Raw genomic sequence first — 26,533 nt, 5'->3', positions numbered from 1 at the left:
GATGTTTCTAGTATGGATGAGTTTAGATCTTGCATCAATAAGTTTGTGACACTGCAAAACATTACAGTTTTTCCAAAGTCCTCCAGTGCCCCAAGTAAATCATTTTTGTGGACTTGGCAGCAAACACTGTGTGCCACACCATATTTAATGTTCTCCCTTTTTGAATTTAATCTTATTCCTGTCTTATCATTTGTTAATGTGACCGTCCATTTTCCGTAGTTAAAGTACAATTCAATCCATGCAAGGGGAAGACTTTTAATGCTATACTATTTTAGCTTCCCCTCACAGAATTTTTTAATCTAAACAGTCAAAGGCTTTGGGAAGATGACAGAGGGGATAATTTCCACTATTTAGTTCTACTGGAATTGAATTTGTGAGATATTATGTTGGATTCTCAGTAGAGAAGCCTTTACAGAAGTCAAACTGTGTTGTTAAAAGGTTATTCTCAGAATGTTGGTTCACCATTCTAAGTGGATTTAGGTTGCAATACTATGCAGAGATGAAGAGGCGTACAAAGACTGCAATAGGCTAGTGAGATGCACCAAACCAGTAGTTAGATGAAGATCACAACAGCAGACTCTAGGCAACAATGATTTCAACTCAGTTTATTGATGGAAATCCAGCTCTTGCCGAAATTAGCTCTCTCTCTCTCTCTCTCTCTCTCTCTCTCCCTCCCTCCCTCTCTCCCCCTCCCCCTCCCCCTCTCCCTCTCTCTCTCTCTCTCTCTCTCTCTCTCTCTCTCTCTCTCTCTCCCTCTCCCTCTCCCTCTCCCTCTCCCTCTCCCTCTCCCTCTCCCTCCCCCTCCCCCTCCCTCTCTCTCTCTCTGACACACACACACACACACACACACACACACACACACACTTCCTTCTAGCTACCACTTCATCTCTCTTACCAGTGCGTTCGCAAGGTGATGGGTCATATGATTCATGCCCGGCTGATATGGTGGCTCGAGTCTCACAGATTTTGATGAATGTACAGTGTGGCTTTCAACACTGCGTTCTGCAGTTGACCATCTCATTATTTTGCCCACCCATGTCATAAATGGTTTTCTGCGGAAATCCCGGACTGTCACCATGTTTTTCGGTTTGGAGAAAGCCTACAACACCTGCTAGAGAGCTGGTACCCTTCGTACTCTTCACATGTGGAGCTTCCATGGCCACCTACCCTGTTTATTTCAGACATTTTTAAAAGACCAAGTTTTCGAGATGCATGTGGGGTCTGCCTTGTCGGACACCTTTATCCAGGAAAATGGTGTGTCTCAGGGTTCCATCCAGAGTGTCGTCCACTTTGCTGTCTCCATAAACCCTATAATGGCCTTTCTTCCACTGGGCATCTCTGGCTCCCTTTTTGTTCACGATTTTGCCATCTATTGCAGTTCTCTACGGACCTGTCTCACTGAGCGGCATCTTCAGTGATGTCTTGATTGTCTTTACTCCTGGAGCATCGACAATGGCGTTCGCTTTTCCACTGACAGAACTGTCTGTTGAATTCCACAAACGCTGACTGCAAATTTGTATGTCAGTTATTTGATCTGTTGTGCTGCCATTCACGAACAGCATTCCAGGAGGTGTTTTCCTACAGGATAACACTTCCTCACGTACTGCTGTTGAAAGCCTACATGCTATAGTGTGTCAACATGTTGCCTTGACTTGCTCTACCTCTAGTCTAGCACACATTGGACATCATCTGATGACAGCTCCAACCCATCCACAAACATCATTAACTGTCTTTATATTGACCGACCAAGTGCAACAGTCATGGAAGTCCATCCCACAAACTGACACATGACACCTGTACAACAGCGTACCAACATTTACATTTGCAGTGGCTTATCTCACATTCACATTGATCTCTGATCTTCCAACTTTAATCACTTTACATATGTTGCCTCAACAAATGTATTCCTGAAATTTAATTACTCTACATTAATTATTTTTTGGTGTTGCAAATTTTTCTGTCAGTGTACTTGGCCTTTCTTTAACCAATACTGGTGCAAGGCAGAATTCTCTTCCAAGTAGTGAGAAAATGTCATTATTCCAATTTTGAAATTAGATAAATTGCCTCTTCAAATGGACAGCTGTTGTCCAGATTGTTTACCATATGTCCTGTAAGTTACTTGAACATATAGTTGGTCGAAGGCTGTATTGTGTCCTTGAATCCCCGGATCTTTTGGCTTAGATCCAGGGTGCTTTTCGCCAAGGCCACTCTACTGTAGATACTTTAGTCCACTTGAAGTCTGCTATCTGAACAGCTTTTGGTCAGCATCAATTCCTTGTTGCAGATTTCATTGGTCTGCTTATATATCTTATGATACCACATGGTGCCATATTATCTTTGCCACCTTAAAAGAGTGGGGCCTCCATGGCCCGCTCCTGATTTTTATCCAGAACTTTCTTCCATGTCGCACTTTTTGGGTACAGGTTGGTGCCTCCCACAGGCCGCCCCCCCCCCCCCCCCCTGCCCCCCGCAGGAGAAGGGGGTTGCACAAGGTTCTGTTTTGAGTGTCACCTCCTTTTTGTGGCTATCAATGATATGGCGGCAGCTACAGGGCCTGTGGTGTCCCCATCTTTGTACACTGATGACTTTTGCATTTATTTTTGTTCGTCCGCGACGGATATTGCTGGTGGCAGAATGCAGGGAGCAATACACCAAGCACAATCCTGGGCTTTCACTCATAGCATCCATTTTTTGGCTGCAATGACCTACATTATGCATTTCTGTCATTGGGTATTTTGTAACCGGTCGTTGATGCCCAGTTGACATTGCTTCCCCATCTTTGTCAACTAAAGCAGACATGTTGGTTGCACCTGAACGCTCTTCTATGCCTCAGCGACACCGACCGCGGTGTGGCCCACTCTACTTTGATATGGCTGTATGCAGCATTAGTGCAGTCCCACCTAGATTACAGGAATCTCTCATATGACTTTTTATCAGATTCGACATTATGTATGGATTCGATACACTATTGTGGGGTAAGATTGGTAACAGGTGCCTTTGGACTAGGCAGCAGTTCCACTATTGAGTGTTCTGCACCATCAAAAATTGATGGCAGCTGCTCGCCCATAGTACCCTAACTGTCATCTCCTCTTTCCAGATATGAGATCTACCCCCCATAATGGCAACACAGGTCTGGGGTTACGATCACCAAGTTCGAGTCTCGGTCTGGCACACAGGTTTAATCTGCCAGGAAGTTTCATATCAGTGCACTCTATGCTGCAGAGTGAAAATCTCATTCTAGAAAACTCTTTATCTGTAATTCTCTTTACATATTGGCTATTTTCTTCACATATGGGGAACATGATCTCATCTGAAAAGTGAAAGCAAGTCTGTAAAAGAAAGGGGGGGGGGGGGGCAGTTCTCAATTCTTGAGCAGTGACCCTCTTTTTTTTTTTTTTTTTTTTTTTTTTTACAATTTGGGTGAGTTTGTGTTCAATCCGTGCACCCAATTTACTCTTTCATCTACCTACTTTTTTTTCTCGTCAAGCAGAACGATATTTATGCTCGTTGTTTAATACCTGTTTATATCACTTACAATGCTGATATTTATGAATTTTTTATCATTTGATTCCGGAAAGACCATTTTTCTTTGTATTGAGGTCTTGCCAACAGCAAATTTTCTGGATGAAAAGTCGCTCAATCTGCTCATATACTTTAAAATTTAAAACTAAATCTAGCAGTGCTAGAATGTATACAAAATACTGATATACCCATTTTCTAATTGTTGTTTAAAGATGCATGACTTTTAAAACTTACGTAGATTACCTTTTTGATGATAGAACTTTACATAAGAAGTTATTAAGAACATTGAGAAGATTACATGATGAACAATTGAATGACTAAAGCAGTGTTATCAACTCTCATTCATTGACACATGTAATAAATTCATTGAGGCAGTGAAGTTCAGAGCTGTTGTAAAAATTTCAGAAATTAAAAGTATATATTACCTAATTAATGTATTATTTAGGGGTGAAAGAAAACAATAATTATTATTTTTGGAATGTAATAATTCACTGTTGCTTCATTTTAATTCTAATAAGTTTCACACTGTAATGAAACATTGTCTAAATGTCTCTCTCTCTCTATGTCTCTCTCTCTCTCATTCTCTCATTTGTTATAACTTACCGCTGTTATTTTGTATTTGTATTGCAGTCATTACATTAAAATTGGCTATATTGATTCTGCAATTTATACTATTATGTTATTGCTAAGAATTGATTTAAAGAATAAAAGTATATATTTATTTGTAAGATATTGTAAATTTATACCACTGGAACTCTTTCAAAATATTTGATTGGGTAATACTGCCAATAAATACAATGACTTTCTTTCTTCTGTTTCATAGGATGCAGTTATAATTGTAATAGATGTTGGACACTTTGACTCCAAGCATGTTATACAGAAACGCAGTGATTTTTTACAGAAGGCAAAACTATGTGTTCAAAGAATTGTGGAGAGGAGGGTACGTGATGTATTTTAAGTAGGTTATAAAGAGTAACTATAACAACAAAACAATAAATTATTGATAAAATTATTTAACTGAACAGATAAAAAAATCTACTCACCGAGCGTGAGCAGAACACGCACATAAAAGACTGTTGTGATTGGCAAGCTTTCGGAGCCAGTGGCTGCTTCTTCAGGCAGAAGCGTTGAAGGGGAAGGAAGAAGAGTAAAGGAAAAGGCCTAGGGAGGTCCAGGAAAAGGGGTAGATTTTGGGAAAATCACCCAGATCCGCGGGTCAGGGGAGACTTACCATACAGGATGAGAAGGAAAGACTAATCGGTGGAGACTGCATTGGACGAGATTTGAAAACCTGACAGCTTAAAGGTGGAAGACAGGGTAATAAGCAAGACTGAGATTACTACTACAACTGTGCATGAGTTAATAAGAGTTAGAAGCTAAGTGAATTGTACGTAACAGCCGTGGGAGGGGACGGTGAAAAATGGACGGGAAGGACATTGAAAGATGTAGAAATCTAAAATGGAGTGAAGCAAAGAGTAATTACAGTGAAGAAAAGCTGAGACAGAAGAAATTAATGTAAATTAATGTGAGGTGGGTGGCGAGAATCAATTACATGTTGTAGTGCTAGTTCCCACTTGCGGAGTTCTGAGAAACTGGTGACTGGAGGAAGAATCCAGATGGCGCGTCTCGTGAAACAGGCACCGAGGCCACGAATGTCATGTTGTAGAGCATGCTCTGCAACCGGATATTGCGGTTGCCAGCATATACCCTATGCCTATGCCTACGCCCATTCATCCTAACTGATAATTTGGTGGTAGTCATGCCGATGTAGAAGGCTGAACAGTGCTTACATAATGGCTGGTATATGATGTGCCACTTCTATTTTTCATCTCCCCCTGCCACATCTGTTACGAACAATGCACTTAGCTTGTCACTCTTATTAGCTTGCGCACAATGTTTTAGTAGTAATCTCTGTCTTGCATATTACCCTGTCTTCCACCTTTAAGCTCTCAGGTTTTCGAATCTCGTCCGAAGCAGTCCGCAACAATCAGTCTTTCCTTCTCATATCGTACAGTAAGTCTCCCCAACGTGCAGTTCTGGGTGACTTTCTGAAAATCTACCCCTTTTCTTAGACCTCTCCAGTCCTTTTCCTTCACCCTTCTTCCTTCCCCTTCAACCGTTCAGCCTGAAGAAGGAGTCACTGGCTCCAAAGGCTTGCCAATCACAATAGTCTTTTATGTGTGTTCTGCCGCAGCTTGGTGAGTAGATTTTTTATTTATCCAATTAAATAATTTTATGAAGAGTATCTGTGGTTGGTGTTTTTATTGGTATACACCTTGTTATAAACAAAACATATTTTTAACAGTTAATATGTTTCCAGATATTTACCAATGGAAAAGATGAAATTGGGTTGATTGTACTTGGTTCTGACAAGACGCAGAATCCACTTGATTATGCAAATGTGAGTGTGGTATTTCCTCTTGCACTGCCTACATGGCAGATGATATCCTTTGTGGAGAAATCTTTACATGAAAGTGAAATAAAAACAGACTGGATAGATGGTGTTGTTGTTGGCATGCAAGTCTTGAAAGATGAACTAGAGTAAGTATCTAAAGCTGTCTGTTTCGTTACATTCTTGGAACATGTTACAGAATGTGTGTTACACAAATCACAGTGACATAGTTGTGACCTTATAAACTTGAATTAATATGTTTTTGTAATGAAAAAGAAACAGAAGGCACAATACCTGCAGAATGAGGAAAATTTGGTGTGATTTTACTATATCAATGTTTTTTACAGTTTTCTGTTCAGCTCAATAATTAAGGAGGTATTGATACTAGGCTTTGGCAAAAATCCAGCTGTCACCTATAATTCCAGCCCTGTCACTGGCATTCCCTACCCCACAATATGACTGGGCCACCGTGAAAGCAGCCACAACATTTTCAACTTCACTGAAACCACTGCATAGCAATTTACAAGTAAGGCTGTTGTTGTGGTCTTCAGTTTGGTTTAAGCACTGTGTCAATACCTTCTTCTCTTCATAGCACTCGGAAGCCGTGATCGGCGACTGTTTTTACAAATGGCAAGAAAACTTTTCCTGTAGTTGCTTGTTTTTTCAGTGAAAGATGCAAATATTTGAGAGTATAGTGCCTTATATATATATATCTGTCAGACTAGCCACAAAGTCGGAAAGTTATTTTCAAATGATTGCGCTCTTCTCCAAAGTATTAAGATTCCCAGATTCTTCCAACATGGTCCACCAATGTCTTACATACTCCTCTTCCTCCATGTTTTGTTTCCAGCATTTGGAGATGAAACATTAGACACCAAAATATAACTTATAACCACAATCTAATGAACATATAATTAAAATAACCAAAGATGTAATGTTGCACTCTCGGGTGGGACTGATATTGAATGCGAAGCCAAAGTGGAAATTAAACATTCATCTCACTTTTTGGTATTGAAATTATTCACAGTGCCATAGGGAGAACAGAGTTTCTGTGTTTTATAGAGCCAAACAGTGATTTAAGTCAACAAGGAAATTGCACACTTCAAAAAAAGTTTTGCATCGCCCCAGTTCCCAGAACCCCTGAAGGTAGACAGACTGTGGATATTGTATTGCAGACACAGTACCTTTGACTGTTCAGAGATGTCACTAAACCCATCCAAAGATGCAAGCAACCATGCATGAGCAGCGCCTATTAGACAGAGGGGGTCCAACAGCCAATCAGTTCCAGCCATTCCACCAAGAACGTGGTACACGGCTCCATTGTCTGTAGTTCAACCATGCCTAGATGGGCAATACCGCAGTACGATTGCATCCGGATTGTTACCTTGTGCCAGGAAGGGCTTTCAACAAGGGAAGTGTCCAGGCATCTCGGAGTGAACCAAAGCGATGTTGTTCAGACATGGAAGAGATACAGAGAGACAGGAACTGTCGATGACATGCCTCACTCAGGCTGTCCGAAGGCTGCTGTTGCAGTGGATGACCGATGCGTACAGGTAACGCCTCGGAGGAACCCTGACAGCAAGGCCACCATGATGAATAATGCTTTTCGTGCAGCCACAGGACACCGTGTTACGAATCAAACTGTGCACAATAGGCTGCACGATGCCCAACTTCACTCCAGACATTCATGGCAGATCCATCTTTGCAGCCACGACACCGTGCAGCACAGCCCAGCAACATGCCGAATGGACCGCTCAGGATTGGCATCATGTCCTCACCACCGATGAGTGTCATAAATGCCTTCAACTATACAATTGTTGGAAGTGTGTTTGGAGGTAACCCGGTCAGGCTGAACACCTTAGACGGACAGTGCAGCAAGGTGGAGGTTCCCTGCTGTTTTGGGGTGGCATTATGTGGGGCTGTCATACGCCATTGGTGGCCACAGAAGGTGCCGTAATGACTGTATGATAGGCGACTGCCATCCTCTGCCTGATAGTGCAACCATATTGGCAGCATATTGGTGAGGCATTCATTTTCATGGACGGCAGTTCGCGCCCCCATCATGCACGTCTTGTGAATGACTTCTTCTCCAGCCATGAACCCTATCAAACTTGCCTGGGATAGATTGAAAAGGACTGTTTATGGATGACGTGACCCGCTGCCATTCTGAGGGATCTACGCGAATCTCCGTTGAGGAGTGGGCCAGTCTGGACCGACAGTGCCTTGATGAACTTGTGGATGGTATGCCATAACAAATACAGGCCTGCCTCATGCAAGAGGACGTGCTACAGGGTATTGGAGGGTGTGTATGGCAATGGGGACCACCACCTCTGAGAGTCTTGCTGTATGGTGGTACAACATGCAATGTGTGGTTTTCATGAGGAATAGAAAGGGCAGAAATGATGTTTATGTTGATCCCTACTCCAATTTTCTGCTCAGGTTCCAGAACTCTCGGAACCAAGGTGATGCAAAACTTTTTTTGATGTGTGTATTTATTATACAAGTTGAGCCCAAACTCCCCGATTTTAGAGGTTGTTCGTGAATTTTTTTTTAGTATTTGCTATGAGGGACACACTGCCTCCAGTGGCTTATTACAGGGTAAATCCATTGTGTTTGATTTGTAACCCCCATATATATCTCCATATCTGTGTTGCACTGAAGATACCTGCGGAACAGTGCAAACATTGATGGTATGCTCTTTGTATCTTGTTTTGAAATAAACCTGTTCCATTCACTCAAGGTGCTTGCTGTTGACAACAATAGCTTCAGTTTACACTTCATCCTCAAGTTAGCTTTGAGTCCTATTTCGTTTTGCCTCAGGTTTGTTTTTCTGGTAGTTTTAGTTGTAGATGATACACAACAATGTTGCATCTTCAGTGCAAAGACTGGTTTGAGGTACCTCCCATGCTACTCTATTTTGTGTAAGGCTCTTCATCTTTGTTTAACTACTGCAACCTATATCCTATTAAAGCATCATACGGTATTCATCTCTTGGTCTCTTTCTACAGTTTTTACTCACCACACTTCCCTCCAGTACTAAATTGAATTCATTGATGCCTCAAAATGTGTCCAGTCAACCAGTCCTTTCTTTAGGTCAAGTTCTTTGACAACAAATTTATTCCCCAGCTCTAGTCTGTACCTCCTCATTTACTATGCATTCAGTGTATGGCATTACTGAATGAAATGGAAGAACGACACCACAGTGCTATTATAGCTGATCCTGCTGCAACACCAACCACTTCACAGTGCTTTTGCATCTGGCAGTTGTTGTATCACTATGTTTACAGCCCTGTAATTGTATATAGTCACACTGTGGACCCCAAGAATTTAATAATTAATATTGCAGTTCTGTCATGCAGAGACTGTACATTCAACACTCATTTGTTCCAGCCAGATACACATACCTCAACACGATGTCTCTCCTAAGAGTTGTCATGTGCATTTTTCCAGTATTTCAGCAGATATTTGCAATTTTGTTTTTGCAATGTTTAGATGCCCAGAGAAATACTGCTCACACATGTTTCATGTGATACCCAGTTTCAACTGAAAGCATCTGTTTCTTCCCTAATACAAACAAAATGATTCATAGAGCAGAATTTTCCTGACCATTTGGTAGAGCAGCTCGAAGTTAGTCTAGTTCGATATATAGTATAGCAATATGTATTAACGTGGACAGAAAAATATGAAGAGTAACCAGTACTCCAGCAGCACTGCTGTGTGGCAATAGCAGACAACTGGAGACAGCGCAGCACGTGAGTTGTTCTTTGGAAAACAAACTGATGCTTTCCATTAACACTGGGAGTTGCAGGAAAGATGTTATGAGCATTGTATCAGCCAACTCCAGTTTCAAGTTATGAAACAAAATTGCAGTTATCTGCCAAAGCACTAAAGAAAATGTGCCTGATGACTCTTGAGGCGTGTCCACACAATGCCTTTTTCCTCGTGCTTAGTTGCAAATGTATGGTGACAAAAATGCATTTACAAAAATTTGTGAAAGAAACGCACGCATGCATGCACGGGCGGTCTTGTGTTGACACGTTGCCTCGTTGTATGAGCAGTTTACTGTAGATCCTCTTCTTTGCTTGGGAGTTTGTGCTGCATTTATCGCAATGAAAAAGTGACAGAAAAAGAAAACGTGGAGACTTCTATGGATAATGAAGTATCTAAATAACAGAGGCACAAGAAAGACAAAGTGACGACAACTTTTTGGCTGCAAATTTCAGAAGATTACATTGAGATTTTAGATTTTGTGCTTGGGAAACTGCAGCAGTAAGGCCATCAATAACATTATGTTTGTAACTGGCAACAAATATCAGTTTGAACTATTTATTTCCCATTTCAAAATGAAGTGTTTCAATTACTATTCCTTAAACAAGAAATAATTAAGGGGGGAGTTTCTTGATTGATAAGTGAAAGTTATTTAACTTTCAGCATGTTATTTGTATTTTATCTTGTAAAAAAGGTGTTTGCACAATTTCAATCATGAAAGATTGGATGTAGATTAACGTACTCAGATTTGACAAATTCGGGAATGTCAGACTCTGGAATCCACTAAAACAGAGGTTGTCTTCTCCAATTTTGTATTTTTTTGCATCATTGATGTCCTACATTTCAATTTCTAATGCTTTGTTGAGGAGCTACACATGCTCCATCATTTCTTTTGTTCAGATGTCAGAATCTTCAGTTTTGTGCTATTAAGTCACCATAGCATGAATGTTGATCAGCTATTTTCAAATACACTTTTCACAAATTTGTAGTCTTATTCTTTTCTATTTTCCTACTTTGAGACTTATGGTACTGCATTCTTTACTGCAATATGATTGTAGACATTTTATCAAACAATGGAAAATCCAGGATGGTATAGAACAACACCTTCAACCTGTACCCGGAACGTACCCTCCTATATAAAAGATACCAACCATTTCCTCCACCAACTCTACATAGTTCCTGTCTCTTTTACCACATCATTCCCTACTGGTCACTATTGATGCCACTTCCCTTTACACTAACATCCCTAATGCCAATGGCATTACCACTCTTGAACACTACCTTCCCAGCACCCCACAGATTCCAAACCAACAACCTCATTCCTAAACGCCATGACCAACTATATCTTCACCCACAATTACTTCTCCTTTGAAGGCATTACCTACAAACAAATCCAGGTTATAGCTGTGGGCACCAGCATGGCACCATCCTATCTGACCTATTCATGAGCCATGTAGAGGAATCCTTCATAAACAGCCAGAATCCTAAGCCCATCACCTTGTTCAGATTCATTGATGCCATCTTTGCTATCTGGATCAAGGGTGAGGACGCCCTATCCACATTCCTCCAGAACCTCGATAACTTCTCCCCCATCTGTTTCGCCTGGTCCTACTCAATCCAACAAGCCACATTCCTAAATGCTGACCTTCACCTCAAAGAGGGCTACATCAGTATCTCCGTCCCTATCAAACCTACTAACCACCAGCTATAGTTCCACTTTGACAGCTGCAACACACTCCATGCCAAGAAGTCCCTTCCATACAGCCTAGCTACCTGTGGTCATTGCATCCACAGCGACAGGCGGTCCCTCTCGAAATATACTGAGGGTCTCATTGAAGCCTTCACAAACCATAATTATCCAGTTCTCCTCCCAACCTTCTGCAAGAACAAATCTTCCATGCCTTATCTTTTCAGTCTCCCACCACCTCCCATAGTCCCACTGTTCGGCCACAGAAGAGCATTCCCCTCATAACTCAGTACCACTCAGGACTGGAGCAACTGAATTACATTATCCACCAGGGTTTCAACTATCTACATCTACATCCATACTCCGCAAGCCACCTGACAGTGTGTGGCGGAGGATACCCGGAGTACCTCTATCGGTTCTCCCTTCTATTCCAGCCTCGTATTGTTCAGCTACCTGTGGTCATTGCATCCTCAGCGACAGGCGGTCCCTCTCGAAATATACTGAGGGTCTTATTGAAGCCTTCGCAAACCATAATTATCCAATTATCCCCCAACCTTCTGCAAAAACAAATCTTCCATGACTTATCTTTTCAGTCTCTCACCACCTCCCATAGTCCCACTGTTCGGCCACAGAAGAGCATTCCCCTCATAACTCAGTACCACTCAGGACTGGAGCAACTGAGTTACATTATCCGCCAGGGTTTCAACTATCTACATCTACATCTACATCCATACTCCGCAAGCCACCTGACAGTGTGTGGCGGAGGGTACCCTGAGTACCTCTATCGGTTCTCCCTTCTATTCCAGCCTCGTATTGTTCGTGGAAAGAAGGATTGTTGGGATGATTCTGTGTGGGTTCTAATCTCTCTGATTTTATCCTCATGGTCTCTTCACTAGATATACGTAGGAGGGAGCAATATATTGCTTGACTCGTTGGTGAAGGTATGTTCTCGAAACTTTAACAAAAGTCCGTACCTAGCTACTGAGCGTCTCTCCTGCAGAGTCTTCCACTGGAGTTTATCTATCATCTCCGTAACTCTTTCGCGATTACTAAATGATCCTGTAATGAAGCGTGCTGCTCTCCGTTGGATCTTCTCTATCTCTTCTATCCACCCTATCTGGTACAGATCCCACACTGCTGAGCAGTATTCAAGCAGTGGGTGAACAAGCGTACTGTAACCTACTTCCTTTGTTTTCGGATTGCATTTCATTAGGATTCTTTCAATGAATCTCAGTCTGGCATCTGCTTTATCGGCGATCAACTTTATATGATAATTCCATTTTAAATCACTCTTAATGCGTACTCCCAGGTAATTTATGGAATTAACTGCTTCCAGTTGCTGACCAGCTATTTTGTAGCTGAATGATAAGGGATCTATCTTTCTATGGATTCGCAGCACATTACACTTGTCTACATTGAGATGCAAATGCCATTCCGTGCACCATGCGTCAATTTGCTGCAGATCCTCGTGCATTTCAGTACAATTTTCCATTGTTACAACATCTCGATACACCACAGCATTATCCGCAAAAAGCCTCAGTGAACTTCCGATGTCATCCACCAGGCCATTTATGTATATTGTGAATAGCAATGGTCCTATGACACTCCCCTGCGGCACACCTGAAATCACTCTTACTTCGGAAAACTTCTCTCCATTGAGAATGACATGCTGCGTTCTGTTATCTAGGAACTCCTCAATCCAATCACACAATTGGTCTGATAGTCCATATGCTCTTACTTTGTTCATTAAACGACTGTGGGGAACTGTATCGAACATCTTGCGGAAGTCGAGAAATACGGCATCTACCTGTGTACTCGCGTCTATGGCACTCTGAGTCTCGTGGATGAATAGCGCGAGCTGGGTTTCACATGACCGTCTTTTTCGAAACCCATGCTGATTCCTACACAGTAGATTTCTAGTCTCCAGAAAAATCATTATACTCGAACATAATATGTGTTCCAAAATCCCTGAAGTGAGAAATAACCTGCCCACTATCCTTTCCATCCCTCCCAAAGTGGTATTCCGTCATCCACCAAACCTGCACAATATACTCGTTCATCCCTACAGAACCCCTGATCCCCTCCCATTACCTCATGGCTCATACCCCTGTAATAGACCTAGATGCAAGACATGTCCTATACATCCTCCATTCTCCCACCACCACCTGCAGCAGTCTGGTCACAAACATCACCTAACCCATCAAAAGCAAGGGTACCTGTGAAACCAGCCATGTGACCTACAAGCTAAGCTGCAATCACTGTGCTGCATTCTATGTGGGCATGGCCACCAACAAGCTGTCTGTCCGCATGAATGGCCACCGACAAACTGTGGCCAAGAAACAAGTGGAGCACCTGGGCTGAACGTGCTGCCAAACTTGACATCCTTCATTTCAATGACTGCTTCACAGCGTGTACCATATGGATCCTTCCCACCAACACCAGCTTTTTTGAATTGCGCAATTGGGGACTTTCCCTGCAATATACCCTATGTTCCCGAAACCCTTCTGGCCTCAACTTTCGTTAGTCATTGTCCTCGCCCATCCAGCCCCTTCTCTGTTCCCATTCCATTACTACACAGCCCTCATTACTCCATCACACCTACTCTTTTTACTTCTCTCCTTTTCTGCTATCCTCCTCCTCTCCCCCTCCCCCCCTTTCCCCACCTTTTCCCTGCCCTCCATCTAACCCCCCAACTGCACATAGCTGCCCTACCCTCTTTCCACCTCGTCCCTGCACACTCCTTAACAGCATATCACTGTCCGCCACACTTACCCTACTATCCCTCCCCCTCCCCGCCGCAGCCTCCTGTTTACCACCACCTATTCGCCACTTCCATCGTGCACTGGTGCTGCTCGCAGTGTGGTCTCAGTTGCCTGAGACTGCAGTCGTGCGTGAGAGTTGCGTTTGCATGTGTGTGTTTCTCGTCTAATTTTGACGAAGACCTCACAGTCCAAAAGCTATATTTGCATCAGTCTTTTTGTTGTGCGTTCTGCAACTCAGCATCTTTGCTATATTGAAGACATTTTATCTAATACTTGATGCTCAGGAAATGATTTATTGAAATAATATTCTGAAGTGGAATGCCATGACTTCTTTGTCTGTTATCAACTATAAATTCCAGTGTATTTTCTGTGGCGTCAACAGACATTAATGCACCGAAGGCTTCATATATGCAGATGATTGCACCATTACCGCTCAAGCAGACAGCTTTGAAACTGTTGAACAGAATCTGTCAGAAGCCCTCCAAACAGCTTTCCAGCTATAAGGGGAACCATCTTAAACCCAACCCAGGGAAAACCCAAACCTGCACTTTCCACCTAAAGAAAAGACAATCTGCAAGAAGACTACAACTTAACTGGGAAGGAGTGCCCCTGGAACATTGCGAAACACCAAAATACTTAGGCGTCACCTTAAATAGAGCACTCACCTATAAAAAGCACTACATGAACACTAAATACAAAGTACCCACGAGAAACAACATTGTGCGCAAACTAACTGGCACTACATGGGGGCCACAGCCTGGAATAGTGAGAACCACAGCTATTGCTTTGTGCTATTCAGCAGCGGAGTACGCGTGACCAGTGTGGTACAATTCTAGCCTCGCCAAGCAAGTGGACATACCGCTTGATGAATCCTGCTGTATCATCACAGGCTGTCTGAGACCAGCCCCGACTGATAAATTGTACTGCCTGGCAGGCGTGGCCCCACCAGATATTAGAAGGAAAATAGTGGCCAGGAAGGAAAAGACAAAGGCATTGACCTCACTTGCCTACCCACTGTACAAACACCAGCCAGCCTGCCGTCGACTAAAATCTAGAAAAAGCTTCCTACACACAGCAGAAAACATCGTCGGGACACCGTAGCAAGTGAGGCTGGCAATGTGGCAAGAAGAAAACGCACACCTTGGGGAATGGTTAGTCCCAATCGAAGAACTCCCTCCCGGCCATATGGAAGGATAGACGACATGGAAATCTCTTAATGGGCTGCGCTCTGGTGTCACACAATCCAAAGAGAATATGCGCAAATGGGGTCTCTCAAATGAACCGGCACTGTGTGACTGTGGACACACTCAAACCACCAGCCACCTCACGCAGTGTGTGCTGTGCCCTGTGCCCCAGCACCTGCACCATGAAGGATTTGATGAATGCCACCTCGGAAGCGCTGGACATGGCCAGAGTCTGGTCCAAGACTTGACTCTGCTTATATGTCTGTATACTTTTATACTCTTTTTGTATTTGTTATATACTTGATATGTATGTGTTAATCATTCTGATTTTATGTACGGTGCTTCTGACACGATTAAATAAATAAACTACACATAAATCACTTTACAGCAAAACCTCAACACACTACCCAAAAAAATACACATAGGCCTGTCACCTATCATTTGCTAAACAGTGCAAGAGATTCCCAATGAACCCGGCATCAATGCATTTGTATGCACAGTCTCCATTTTGAGTAAATTATGCATACACAAATGTGCGTATGTAGTTATGCTGTTGGAAACATAAGTACATGCGCAAAGGTGAACATAAAAAAACATTGTGTGGAAGCAACTTCAGGAGAAGGCTGGTACAGAGCTATAGTAAGATGCCACATAGACCTGCATTATTTGAATAACTGATCGGGATGCATGGGAGAGAGGCAATGTGATTGCGTCCTGCTTCCACCTACAGAGAGCCACTTCTGAAACTTGCTCTCCTGCGTGCTAGATCTCCTACAGGGCAGATGGTTTAGGACATCAGCCCCTGCTCTCTAATATTTTACATTCCCTATAGTGCAGACAGCTGTATGCCATCTGTCTCTGCTTCAGTCTCTATTATTATTCCACAGTCGCCACGAAATATGACTGTTCTTTTTAACATCTGTTAAGTTCTACACATACCTTGTTGCTCATGTGACTGGCGTATGGGATATTCATCATGAAGGATAGTTTTAACCCGTATTTGCAGTAATAATTAGACATTTTCTTGGATTTTATGACTTCCTTTCACTCACTTATCCATGCTGTCCACATCATACTCGAGCCATCTTGTATATTTGCGTTTTGTGTAGTACATTTTAGTGATTACATATTACAGATGGGTTCATTGTTGTGAAATTATTTTCACAGGAATAAGGGCAATTGAGGTTACAAACAGAATAAATTATAATTGCATTATTGCTCTGTATTGTGCCACTGGAGACCACGGGTCCCTTATGCTGATACGCTCAGAAAATAGTGGTCTTCAAAATACAGGTTGATTCTTGCAAAGACAAAAACAACAACCAGCCACTGCTAACAATGATATATATGCACACAAATAGCTCTGTTAGTGGTTTCGAACCAAGAGGTCCATCTTCAGATGGCTGTTTACACTGAGATGTACATTTGTCGATGTTTACATTAGCTTTTGGCTCTTTGTTCCCATTGTAGTGAGAATTTCTCAGAATGGTGGCACCCTACAGCAAATAACGGTGTCACAAGTGGCCTATTTTATTGTAACTCTCGCTAATACTCGTGGAACACAGTGTAATTGTTCAGTTGTTATTAGCTACAGTTACAGTCAAACAGGTCGTTTTACACTTTTTTTTGCTGTGGGCTCCACCATCCCAAGGAATTTTCACCACAAAGGCGAATAAAGAGCAAAAAGCTAATGTAAACACCAGCAAATGTGCGCCGAAATATAAACAGCTGTCTGAGAATGACCAATCAGTCCAAAACTGGTACAGAACTACTTGTGTAGTTCAAAGAAAACTTTAGTCTCATTTCAAATAGGTACCCCACTCATACAGTTAGTCAGTGGTTACTTCAATCTACCCACGATATGCTGGAAAAATTATACGTTTAAAGCCGGCAACAGGCATAAAAGTCATCCAAAATTGTACTGAATGCTTTCTCAGAAAATTAATCTGAACAATTGGTTCATGAGCCCACTTGAAGTGTAAATGGTTGCAAAAGCATACTTGATTTCTTAACAACAAATAATCCTGGAGTAATAGTGAGTATAATGATGAATACACGGATTAGTGACCACAAAGCAGTTGCTGCTTGGCTGAATACCATAAAAAAGAAACGCAAAGTACATTTATTTTTAAAAAAAAGTCGATAAAAATGCTCTTGACACCTTTTTAAGAGACATTCTCGACTCCTTCCAATCTGATCACGTAATATAGAAAACATGTGAAATGATTTCAAAGAGATAGTATCGACAGCAATTGAGAGATACGTACCACATAAATTAATAAGTTATGGTACTGATCGCCCATGGTATACAAAATGGGTCGGATCGCTGTTGCAGAAGCAATGAAAAAAACATGCCAAATTTAAAAGAACACAATCCTCAAAACTCGTAAAGTTTGGCAGAGTTCGAAGTATAACGCGTACTCAGTGCGAGATGCTTTTAATAATTTCCACAACAAAACTCTGTTTCAAAAACAGGCAGAAAACTCAAAGAGATTCTGGTCATCCATAAAGCACACCAGTGACAAGATGCAATAAATACCTTCACTGCATGATAAACATGGTCTTTCAAAACTCCTTCATCAAAGAAGATGAAGTAAATATTCGTGATCCAATTATGAACAACAGCCAAGATGAAAAACATAGAAGTACATATCCTCAGTGTAGCAAAGCAGTGTAAATCACTTAATAAAGGCAAGACCTCTGGTCCAGATTGTATACCAGTCAGGTTCCTTTCAGAGTATGCTCATGCAATACCTCCATATTTAGCAATTATATGCAACCACTCGCTCATAGGAAGTTCCAGACCTAAAGGCTGGAAAATTGCTCAAGTCACACCAATACCCAAAAAGGGAAATAGGAGTGATCCGCTGAATTACAGGCCTATATCACTAACATTGATTTGCAGTAGGGTTTTGGAACATGTACTGTGTTCGAACATTATCAATTACCTCGAAGAAAATGATTCATTGACACACAGCATGGATTCAGAAAACATCATTCTTGTGAAACACAACTAGCTCTTTGTACTCATGAAGTAATGAGTGCTATCAACAGGGAATGTCAAATTGATTCCATATTTTTAGATTTCCAGAAGGCTTTCGACACTGTTCCTCACAAGCATCTACTAACCAAACTGTGTACCTATGGAATATCACCTCAGTTGTGCGACTGGATTCATGATTTCCTGTCAGAAAGGTCACAGTTTGTAATAATAGACAGAAAGTCATTGAGTAAAACAGAAATAAAATCCAGCATTCCCCAAGGAAGTGTTACAGGACCTCTATTGTTCCTGATCTATATTAATGACATAGGAGACAATCTGAGTAGCCCTATTAGATTTTTTGCAGATGATACTGTCATTTACCATCCTGTAAAGCCATCAGATGTCCAAAATGAATTGCATAATGATTTAGATAAGATATCTGTGTGATGCAAAAAGTGGCAATTGACCCTTAATAAAAAAAAAAAAAAGTGAAGTTATTTACATGAGTACTAAAATAAATCCACTAAATTTCAATTATGTGATAAGTCACACAAATCTTAAGGCTGTGAGTTCAGCTAAATACTTAGGGATTACAATTACAAATAATCTAAACTGGAACGATCACATAGATAATGTTGTGGGTAGAGCAAAGACTGCAATTCATTGGCTTAACACTTAGAAGTTGCAACAGTTCTGCTAAAGAAATTGCTTAAACCATGCCTGTCCACCCTATTCTGGAGTATTCAAAGAAGGGCAGCTCGTTTTGTACTATCACAAAATAGGGGAGATAGTGCCGCAGACATGATACGTGAATTGGAGTGGTAGTCATTAAAACAAAGGCATTTTTCATTGCAACGGGATCCTCTTATGAAATTTCAATCACCAGTTTTCTCTTCCAATTGCGAAAACATTCTGTTGGCAACCACCTACATAGGGAGACATGATCATCATGATAAAATAAGAGAAATCAGGGCACATACAGAAAAATTTAAGGGCTCATTTTTCCTGTGTGGTGTTCAAGAGTGGAACAGTAGAGAGACATTGTTCACTGAACCCTCTGCCATTCACTTTATTGTGAATAGCAGAGCAATCACATAGATGTAGATCTGTCAATAAAATGCATTAACAGTGGCTGGTTGCTGTTTTCTTCTGTGCAAGGATCAGCTCATAGCCTACTCAGAAAATATCACTGAACAACCTCCAAAAATTGTGGATGGAGATCGGGTTTACCTTGTATGTCTAGTGATTTATATATTTTGTTTACTAATTCGCAGACTACTAGAAATCAACCGTAATCATCATATCTTAGATTTGGTTATTTTTCATAGATGTTTTCTCCTGCAGTGCTGCTACTTTATTTAACTGTGTGATTAAAAATTCTCATTGACAAATGAACCACATTTCTGTCAACAGGGGTAAACAGTTCACGACAACTACATTGGTGTTGATTAGTGACTGTGCTGGTGATGTTGATAACCAACATGTTGATGGAATAATAAATGAGTTGAATTCCATGAATGTTTCATTTGTTGCCATGTAAGTATATTTCACCACTTTTTGTGGGAAAATTGTGTAATACGTAAGCGCATTGGTCAAAAAGTTCATCATTCCAAAAATTCATCAGACTACTTTAGTGTCAGTGTTATAGTGGAATTCAAAAGTTTTCCCTGTGTTCCTAGCCATTTCATCTACTGCCTATTTGTTGTGCACTACCTTTTATATATAAAACAAAGATTCTGTAACTTACCAAATGAAAGTGTTGGTACATTGATAGCAACAGTAACAAACACAAACACACACACAAACAAATTTCAAGCTTTCGCAACCCACGGTTGCTTCATCAGGAAAGAGGGAAGGAGAGGGAAAGACGAAAGGATGTGGGTTTTAAGGGAGAGGGTAAGGAGTCATTCCAATCCCGGGAGCGCCCACACACACACACACACACACACACCCACACACATACACACACACACACACACACACACACACACACACACACACACACACACACACACACAAACACAAGCAGACATATGTAAAAGCAAAGAGTTTGGGTAGAGATGTCAGTCGAGAGGCGGAAGTACAGAGGCAAAGATGTTATTGAATGACAGGTGAGGTATGAGCGGTGGCAACTTGAAATTAGCGGAGGTTGAGGCCTGGTGGGTAACGGGAAGAGAGGATATATTGAAGAGCAAGTTCCCATCTCCGGAGTTCTGATAGGTTGGTGTCAGTGGGAAGTATCCAGATAACCCGGACGGTGTAACACAGTGCCAAGATGTGCCGGCCGTGCACCAGGGCATGTTTAGTCACGGGGTGATCCTCATTACCAACAAACACTGTTTGCCTGTGTCCGTTCATGCGAATGGACAGTTTGTTGCTGGTCATTCCCACAGAGAAAGCTTCACAGTGTAGGCAGGTCAGTTGGTAAATCACGTGGGTGCTGTCACACGTGGCTCTGCCTTTGATCGTGTATACCTTCTGAGTTACAGGATTGAAGTAGGTGGTGGTGAGAGGGGCGGTTACAAGCATAGGAGCCAGAGGGTAAAGAAGGTGGTTTGGGGATTTCATAGGGATGAACTAAGAGATTATGAAGGTTAGGTGTATGGTGGAAAGACACTCTTGGTGGAGTGGGGAGGATTTTGTGAAGGATGAATCTCATTTCAGGGCAGAATTTGAGGAAGCCGTATCCCTGCTGGAGAGCCATATTCAGAGTCTGATCCAGTCCCGGAAAGTATCCTGTCACAAGTGAGGCACTTTTGGGATTCTTATGTGGGAGGTTCTGGGTTTGGGGGTATGAGGAAGTGGCTCTGGTTAGTTGCGAGATGCGAAAGCTGTTTTCAGGTTGTTGTTGTATTGGTTCAGGGATTCAGGGCTGGAGCAGATTCATTTGACACAAAGACCTAGGCTGTAGGGAAGGGACCGTTTGATATGGAATGGGTGGCAGTTGTCATAATGGAGGTACTGTTGCTTGTTGGTGGGTTTGATGTGGACAGATGTGTAAAGCTGGCCATTGGACAGGTGGAGGTCAACGCCAAGGAAAGTGGCATGGGATTTGGAGTAGGACCAGGTAAATCTGATGGAACCAAAGGAGATGAGGTTGGAGAGGAAGTTCTGGAGTTTTTCTTCACTGTGAGTCCAGGTCATGAAGATGTCATCAATAATTCTGTACCAAACTTCGGGTTGGCAGGCCTGGGTAGCCAAGAAGGCTTCCTCTAAGCGACCTATAAATAGGTTGGCATACGAGGGAGCCATCCTGGTACACATGGCTGTTCCCTTTAATTGTTGGTATGTGTGGCCTTCGAAAGTGAAGAAGTGATGAAGCTGGCTAAGGTAATGAGGAAAGAGGTTTCAGGTAGGGTGGCAGGTGTTCGGCGTGAAAGGAAGTGCTCCATCGCAGCGAGGCCCTGGACATGCGGGATATTTGTGTATAAGGAAGTGGCATCAATGGTTACAAGGCTGGGTTCAGGGGGTAACAGATTGGGCAAGGATTCCAGGCGTTCGAGAAAGTGGTTGGTGTCTTTGATGAAGGATGGGAGACTGCATGTAATGGGTTGAAGCTGTTGATCTACGTAGGCAGAGATACGTTCCGTGCGGGCTTGGTAACCAGCTACAATGAGGCAGCCGGGATGATTGAGTTTGTGAATTTTAGGAAGTAGGTAGAAGGTAGGGGTGCAGGGTGTCAGTGGGGCCAGGAGGTTGATGGAGTCAGGTGAAAGGTTTTGTAGGGGGCCTAAGGTTCTGAGGATTTCTTGAAGCTCCGCCTGGACATCAGGAATGGGATTACCTTGGTAACCTTTGTATGTAATGCTGTCTGAAAGCTGACGCAGTCCCTCAGCCACATACTCCCGATGATCAAGTACAACGGTCGTGGAACCCCTGTCCACCGGAAGAATGACGATGGATCGGTCAGCCTTCAGATCACGGATAGCCTGGGCTTCAGCTGTGGTGATGTTGGGAATACGAATTAGGTTTTTCAAGAAGGATTGAGATGCAGGGCTGGAAGTGAGAAATTCCTGGAAAGTTTGGAGAGAGTGATTTTGAGGAAGAGGAGGTGGGTCCCGCTGTGATGGAGGACGGAACTGTTCCGGGCAGGGTTCAATTTCGATAGTGTCTTGGGGAGTTGGATCATTAGGAGCAGGATTATTTTTCTTTGTGGCAAAGTGATATTTTCAGCAGAGACTACGAGTGTAGGACAGTAAATCTTTGATGAGGGCTGTTTGGTTGAATCTGGGAGTAGGACTGATATTGAGGCCTTTGGATAGGACGGAGGTTTCAGATTGGGAGGGAGGTTTGGAGGAAAGCTTAACTACGGAATTGGGGTGTTGTGGTTCCAGATTGTGTTGTTTAGAATTTTGAGGTTTTGGGGGGAGTGGAGTTGGAAGTGGGAGATTGAGTAGATGGGAGAGACTGGGTTTGTGTCCAATGAGAGGAGGTTGAGATTTGCTGGAAGGGTTGTGGAGGGTGAGTGAGTTGCCCTTCCGGAGGTGGGAAACCAGGAGATTCGATAGTTTTTTGAGGTGGAGGGTGGAATGCTGTTCTAATTTGCAGTTGGCCTGTAGGAGGATGCTCTGAACAGCTGGTGTGGATGTGGGAGAGGAAGGATTGAGGACTTTCATTAAGGACTGATGGAAAGACGGGTTACGGCCAGAGATGGGAACTTTAAGTGTGAGGGCTTAAAGAGACTTTAAATATGTCTGCTTGTGTCTGTATATGTATGGGGGGATATGTGTGTGTGTGTGCGCGAGTATATACCTATCTTTTTTTCCCCCTAAGGTAAGTCTTTCTGCTCCCGGGATTGGAATGGCTCCTTACCCTCTCCCTTGAAACCCACGTCCTTTCATCTTTCCTTCTCCTTCCCTCTTTCCTGACGAAGCAACCGCCGGTTGCGAAAGCTCGAAATTTTGTGTGTGTGTTTGTGTGTTATTTTATTGTGCCTGTCTACCGGCGCTTTCGCGCTTGGTAAGTCTTGGAAGATTTAAAAGTCCACAAACAGCCTTTGATGTAACGTACTTAGGTCCAAATGTGTGTGACTCGTTTCTGCTGGATAACCCAGACAGAGATGCTGATTTTGAGGATTTATAGTGTTATTGTTGACTGGAATACTCTCTTCCAAATTCTGAAGGTGGCAGGGGTAAAATACAGGGAGCGAAAGGCTATTTACAATTTGTACAGAAAGCAGATGGCAGTTATAAGAGTCAAAGGACATTAAAGGGAAGCAGTGGTTGGGAAAGGAGTTAGATAGGGTTGTAGCCTATCCCCGATGTTATTCAATCTGTATATTGAGCAAGCAGTAAAGGAAACAAAAGAAAAATTCAGAGTAGGTATTAAAATCCATGGAGAAGAAATAAAAACTTTGAGGTTCGCCGATGACATTGGAATTCTGTCAGAGACAGCAAAGGACCTGGAAGAGCAGCTGAACGGAATGGACAGTGTCTTGAAAGGAGGATATAAGAGGAACATCAACAAAAGCCAAACGAGGATAATGGACTGTAGTCGAATTAAATCGGGTGATGCTGTGGGAATTGGATTAGGAAATGAGACGCTTAAAGTAGTAAATGAGTTTTGCTATTGAGGGAGCAAAATAACTGATGATGGTCAGAGTAGAGAGGGTATAAAATGTAGACTGGCAATGGCAAGGAAAGCGTTTCTGAAGAAGAGGAATTTGTTAACATCGAGTATAGATCTAAGTATCAGGAAATCATTTCTGGAAGTATTTGTATGAAGTGTAGCCTTGTATGGAAGTGAAACATGGACGATAAATTATTTAGACGAGAAGAGAATAGAAGCTTTCGAAATGTGGCGCTACAGATGAATGCTGAAGATTAGATGGGTAGATCACATAACTAATGAGGAGGTATTGAATATAATTGGTGAGAAGAGATATTTGTGGCACAACTTGACTAGAAGAAGGGATTGGTTGGTAGGACATATTCTGAGGCATCAAAGGATCACCAATTTGGTATTGGAGGGCAGCGCGGAGGGTAAAAATCATTGAGGGAGATCAAGAGATGAATACACTAAACAGATTCAGAAGGATGTAGCTTGCAGTAGGTACTGGGAGTTGAAGAAGCTTGCACAGGATAGAGTAGCATGGAGAGCTGCATCAAACCAGTCTCAAGACTGAAGACCCAACAACAACAACAACAGCAGTGGTTTGCAGATAATGCTTCCCCTGTAAAATGATATCATTGGTGTCTTTTAGCATCCTATTGCATCCACACTGAACATATTTAAAATTAATTTATAAAAATTTATAAATTAATTTATAAGATTTAGTTCTCCAAAAATGCCCGAATCTCGATTTTCGTTCATGGCAGCAAACACCTGTCAGTTGTTGGCAGCTCTTTACAAAAAATCAAATCATGTACTTCCTTCGTAACACATTTCTGCTGTAGTCATCAACACTTTCTGGAAGCTTCTGTCATGGTTTTTCTTTTTCAGGAAATTTCAGAGAGAGTGTTTGGCTTTGTACTTACTTATCCCGTCACGCCATACACTGAAAACCAACCAACATCTGTAGATGCAGCTGTTTACTAAACAATATCAGTCATTGACAGCTCTAGAGACAGCAGCTCCTTCAATACACATTAAGAGCCATGTGTTTGTCTGAAGATCTTAACGGCTTCTTCTTTGATCGCTTCTTGGGTGGACTCAAAACTACAACCTACCAACTTTTGTTCATGTTGCACAATTCCTTCTCAGTGTTTCAATTTGTTTTCTCATCAGTATACAACTGGTGGAGTATTGAATAATGTATTTATATGCTTCAGCCATTGTCATTCCTCTACTGCCTTTAGTGTCTCATTTTCTTAATCTAATGCTATCCTTATCACCTGATGTAATGCAGTTACATTCCATTTTCATAGTTTTATTTTCGTGTTCATCTTATGACCTTTTTTCAAGTCACAATCCATTCCATTCAATTGATATTCTGAGCATTGAACCACCTCTGACAGAATTACAATGTCATCGGAAAACTTTACATTTTTTATTCCTTCCCTGTGAACTTTAATCCTCTTCTCCCTCTGGTTCTTTTACTGCTTGTTCATTGTACAACATCAAATAACTTGAGGGACAGGCTAAAACCCTACTCCCTTTGTTACAAGGAGACGGCACGACCATGGGGTCGGGGATTTGTCCAAAATTTTGTGTGGTGAAAGAGGACCTCTAACACCTCACGTGGTTGACGTATTAGGACGCACTACTCAGAAAATCCCGGGAAAAATCGATCAAAAGTTTCTTAGGTGTCATACGAGTATAAAATGTTTGTGAATTGCCGAGCCACCGTCTGTCCTAGATGTTTAGGGCTCGGACTATTATGCCAGAGGTCTCGGGTTCAATTCCTCCTCTGGCACTTTTTTTTCTTCTGTTTCATTTTCTTTTGTTATTCCACCAGTTATTCAGAAAGTTTTCCAAACCTACATTATCTTTAACAAATTAGTTACATTATTGAATAAAAATTATTTTATTTATGTCCAACAACACAATTCATGGCGGTGGGGTTTCCATTTTTCATTGTAAAGTATATGAGAAAAAAACATTGGGTTTTTAATCAGAATAACAAAGTTGATTGGGAAACATTCATTTTTTATACATATAATAATTATAAACAAGAAGTGCAGAGGTAATTATCATAAAAACAAACAAAGCAATAATTTTTGCGACATCTTGCGCAACATATAAAAACGGATTTTTTACAATCACAGGGCGTTTGGATTAAATCTGTACAAAAACATGCCCCATTAACATTTACGAAAATGTTTTGAGTTTCTGATAATTTTGAGGCAAACCAGGAATATTGAATCATGTCTTGGAATATTGGTGACAATAATTGATTGTGAATTATAGAATGAATTTTTATACAATCTTCCTGGGAATTAATTTCACTATTATCCTGTAACAATGCGCTGCAATTTTGCAAGCAACAGAAGAAAAAAAAAGTGTGGGAGGGGGAATCGAACCCGAGACCTCTGGCATAAGGGTCTGAGTGCTAACCATGTAGGCCAAATGGCGACTCGGGACTGGACCAACATTTTATACTCATACGGCACCTAAGAAACTTTGGATCGATTTTTCTCGGGATTTTCCAGGTAGTGCGTCCTAATATTTTAACCATGTGAGGTGTTAGGGGTCCTCTTTCACCACACAAAATTTCGGACAAATCCCTGACCCCACAGTCGTGCCGTCTCCTTGTTAGACTCTTACAACTGCAGTATAGTTTCTGTACAAGTTGTA

The 26,533-nt window shown here is 41.9% G+C and overlaps 1 protein-coding gene across 1 annotated transcript in view; it reads left to right on the top strand.

Annotated features, from left to right (window-relative positions):
• LOC126312744 (X-ray repair cross-complementing protein 5-like) overlaps window positions 1-26,533 on the top strand; it is a 151,416-nt gene that overhangs the window by 24,259 nt on the left and 100,624 nt on the right. Inside the window, exons 2-4 of the mRNA XM_049992242.1 lie at window positions 4,346-4,462; window positions 5,843-6,063; window positions 19,712-19,834. Coding sequence (XP_049848199.1) covers window positions 4,346-4,462; window positions 5,843-6,063; window positions 19,712-19,834 — 461 coding nt within the window. The remainder of the gene's footprint in view (window positions 1-4,345; window positions 4,463-5,842; window positions 6,064-19,711; window positions 19,835-26,533) is intronic.

The sequence above is a fragment of the Schistocerca gregaria genome, unplaced genomic scaffold (genome assembly GCF_023897955.1).
Source record: "Schistocerca gregaria isolate iqSchGreg1 unplaced genomic scaffold, iqSchGreg1.2 ptg000449l, whole genome shotgun sequence".
NCBI classification, from domain to species: Eukaryota; Metazoa; Arthropoda; class Insecta; order Orthoptera; family Acrididae; genus Schistocerca; species Schistocerca gregaria.
The sequence above is the reverse complement of the archived record's forward strand: the minus strand, read 5'-3'. Positions and strand labels throughout refer to the sequence as shown.